This window comes from Rhagoletis zephyria, unplaced genomic scaffold, assembly GCF_001687245.7.
Source record: "Rhagoletis zephyria isolate East Lansing unplaced genomic scaffold, Rhagoletis_zephyria_1.1 Rzeph_scaffold_28877, whole genome shotgun sequence".
NCBI classification, from domain to species: Eukaryota; Metazoa; Arthropoda; class Insecta; order Diptera; family Tephritidae; genus Rhagoletis; species Rhagoletis zephyria.
This window is the reverse complement of record NW_016185934.1, coordinates 1-3,927: the sequence shown is the minus strand read 5'-3', so window position 1 is coordinate 3,927 and position 3,927 is coordinate 1. Positions and strand designations below refer to the sequence as shown.

The window sequence follows — 3,927 nt, the reverse complement described above, 5'->3', positions numbered from 1 at the left end:
AATATCGATTTTTGCATCGAGAATTTTCTAATCGATGCAGGAATTTAAATATCAGAGAATAAATATTATGGAATAAATTTTGTAAAATAGCCGTTGCGCCGTTTGCCTCCATAAATTCTTGGCAACTTTGTTTTCAATAGAGTTAATGTTAGATTAACAGATTTCGCTGTGTCGCACCTGTACCGATATACGTACCCTTAGAATTATCGATATTAGTTGATCGAATATCTACATGAAATTGGGCAACCATAATTTCATCTGATAACAAATGCCTTGTACACAATTCTTATCAGTCCATTGACGTGCCCAGGGCCTTCGTGGGGAGGGGTTAAGGGGTGAATCCTCCCCGGGCCCGGACTTATTAAAGGGCCTGAAATATCAGAACCATAACTTGTTATTATTTTTTACAAGCTTTTATTTAACTTGCTCGGTATGTATGTACATGCATACATAAGTACGTTTGTTACGCACAGATCTTGCAATCAATTTTTGACCAACTTCCCGATGACCTAGAGACCTGAAACTTCACAGTTGGCTCAGCACTCGATGACAATGCAATACGAAAGATGAGTTAATCCGATAGGTGGGGCAGCAGTCGAGATATTTGAAAAATATGTATTTATAGTCCGATTTGGTTTATATTAAGAAAGCTTGCTTTAAAAATAGTTGTTTTTACAATTAACTTATTTACAATGCAATTGCTCCTTCGTTATAGGCTTTTATTATCAAAATATTCCAATTATTAGAATAAACAATTTATCATAAATTATTTTTGTATAGGGCCGGTGATTCTGCAGTCTGTGTCCGAGTTTTCTCTCGACGGCCCTGGCCATGCATATCAGTTTTCGGATTCGACGGCCCGCGCGAGTGATTCTTTCGAAATACCCAGTCAACAGTAGCAGAAATTGTTTCGTCTAATATGTAGAAAATGTTCCAATGTCATCTGGGTAATTTTTTGTATTTCGAGTAAAACTTTGTTTCAAATTAGTAACTTTTCCTATTCCTTTATTGAATAAGAGTCTTTTCACTTTCAAAACTTAACATTTTTGTACAACTAGGTTGTCAAAACAAATTTTTAAACTTCACATTTACGTAGCGTAAAATGTTTTGATTTCAACTTGAGGGCAATGCACCGATTGGCAACAATCCAAACGTATTTTTTTTCTTCTCTGCCATCATTTCACTGTTTCGCCGGTTGCGCTGCTAAATTTGCATTCTTTGTTGCATCGCCGCTTTTTGTTTTCAAATTCTTCAACTGCTCCTTTTGCTAAATGATTATAAAAACGAAAGTGCCAAAAAGGTATTTTTATTTCAAGTAATATCTAAGTATGTACCTGCTTGTAGAAGAATTCCTCCTCGCGCGCTGCCTCCATTTTGCCAAACGAGCCGCCTGCCTCACGTATGGAGCCGCCACCGCCGCCTCCCTTGCCAGCGCCACTACCCAATTCACCGACTTGCGACATTTTGCGACAACTAAATTAATGAATTTTATTATTCTCAAGTTTCTCCACTGCTCACAATCTATGTAATTATGTAAGCTTTTTGTAAAACAGAAACTTACTGTTGTTTCAACGCTTGTACGCCAACGATTGAGCGGCGTGTTAGCATTTTTATGCTTTTTACTTTGCTGGCGCGCAGTAAATTTCTCTGGATTTCACAATTATTTGCTTATAGTTTTGTACTCAATTGTTTAAAAATACTTTCGTACACTAATCGAGCGTATTTTCGTAATTCGATTTCCGTTGTTTGTCTGCACGTTACAAGCTAATGATGCTGAATGATGAAATAGCGAAATACAGCAGCTGTTTTCGGCTTAGCTTGCGCCTAAATGTATGCTAGAAGAATCCATTAGTAAAGAAATGTACGGTAAAAGGAAACTGAAAAAGTTATTCCGGAAATCAATTTTTAAATGACAGTGGTAACTCGACTCTTGCAACCGTTTCGGTTCGAGGTCGCTATATCATTATCATCGTTACAGCGACTTAAAAGGAAATCAATCAGCCTCATTGCGTTAATCGTAAATTAGGCTAAATTGTGCGCCTCTACAACATTAGCATTGTTTACTGCCGTGGTGAAATAAGTAAGTGCTGCCAAGTTTTTCCGTTTTAATACACTAGTCGAGGGGAAATTTTCCAGGGAAGTGGTACTCAAGCAGAACAGAAAGAGCCTCAACTCGTGTCTACGTATCTAATGGAACCATCAGACCTCTTGATCGAACCCAGCTTTGTGGTTTAGTCCCTTTTAAGAAATTTTACCTACCTCGCCATTTGATCCAAGTTATCAATACCACTGCAGTACTCTTTGAAGGAAGCGCTTTTCGAAGCGTTCCCAGTCCATCTCACTGATAGTTTTGATATCCTGGTTTAGGAGTTTTCTCAAATCACCCCGCGTATGACGCTCCTTGTTCCTCTAAGGGTAGGATGAGGCGCACAAGCCTTATTAAAACTGGCACATAGGACAACCGTTAAATTAACCACCGCTCCATCAGTAGCCTGAGCGGAACGTATCCTCGATGACACGGCAGTCGAGCGCTGGTGCTCGTTCTTAAAACATAGCCAATCTGCCCTTTTAAAATTTCGTATTGGGGGAGAGGTCACTGCGCAGTTTTCGGTTGATGACTACTCAGCTACATACCTGCTCTCTGCTTTCTTGTCTTCACCAACGAAGGAAATTTTCAGAACAAAGGACTAGAAATTTGTTAAAATTCGCTTAAAAGGCGTATGAGTAAAATTCCAGCCTACACTTTCATATCACACGTTCACCCTGCATTTGTTTCATTCTCAAATTGACATGTTCATCTGTCCGGAAATATCCGATTTTTCCTCTTTTTTGTGCCGGGCACTTTGCCCCGATTTTAAACCGATATATCTAGCACCACCACCAAAGAGGCCTTTAACATCGTACGCGTTCATATAAAATCTATCGAAAGCTGTAGAGAGCTTTTCCGCCAGATATATGTATATATGTATGTACATATCTTATGTGAAAAATTCATATTTTTCAAAATCAGAATTTTTTCTTTTAAATAAAACATAAACTTTAACCGCTCAAATATACATACATATGTATTTTTTATTTAATTTTTAAGGAAAAAAACTTAAAAAATATATATATGTTAATTAATAAATCAATCATCGGTCACAACAGGCCTAAATTCTGTTCTGTAGTTTCTGAGCATTTTACACTGCTAATTTATTTTGGAACCAAAATCTACGCGTTTATATGCACAAAAGTGTGTATAACAACAACAGTGAGTCGTTATCGCGCCTCTACCGTTTTTTTCGTTTACATAAATATTCTTGTGTTTTTCGTACAACTCTGCAGTTGGTCTTTTTTAAATTTCCCCCATTTTCAGATATGTACCACTGTCCGGAAACGAAACGTATATGTAATATTAAAAACGAAAAAAATTTAAAAAATCCAACGTGCATATAAACTTATTTTTACGAAAATATACGTACTTAATTTTGTCTTTTCGTTTCAAAAAAAAAAAAAAGGAATTTTGAGAAAAAATTTCAACTAAACATTGGGGCATTGGGCATTTGGGGTAACGATTCCATACCATTGGCTAATTCAGCTTCGCCACGTTGACGCTTCTTGGCTGCGAGTTCATCACGCAACTTCTGTTCGAGTTGTGCGCGCATTTTGGTTTCCAATCTGCGCAAGTTCATCGTTTCCTGTCGAACAGATGAAAAAAATGCCATTTTTGTGAGTATGCTGCTACATTTGTCAAAAAGCATTTTTTTTCTTTCCCCATTACTGCACTTACTTCGGCTAGAAAGAATAGCTCCTCCATGCAATTCTTTTGTTTATTCATTAAACCCTGTTGCCGATGAGCCTCCATCTCTGTATCGCGTTCCAATTGATTGACTTGTGCAATCGCAACGTTTATGTCTGTCGTGTCATACCCAGAGCCGCGCAGCGTCT

The 3,927-nt window shown here is 37.8% G+C and overlaps 1 protein-coding gene across 1 annotated transcript; it reads right to left on the bottom strand.

Annotated features, from left to right (window-relative positions):
• Positions 1–698: 698 nt before the first annotated feature.
• LOC108382828 (ATPase inhibitor, mitochondrial-like) lies at positions 699–1,790 on the bottom strand. The gene is made up of 3 exons (XM_017639197.1): positions 1,562–1,790; positions 1,335–1,473; positions 699–1,267 (listed from the first exon to the last, which is right to left on the bottom strand). Exons 1-3 carry the CDS (start codon positions 1,606–1,608, stop codon positions 1,181–1,183), a joined length of 273 nt encoding a protein of 90 aa, XP_017494686.1. The 5' UTR covers positions 1,609–1,790; the 3' UTR covers positions 699–1,180.
• Between the last annotated feature and the right edge of the window lie 2,137 nt (positions 1,791–3,927).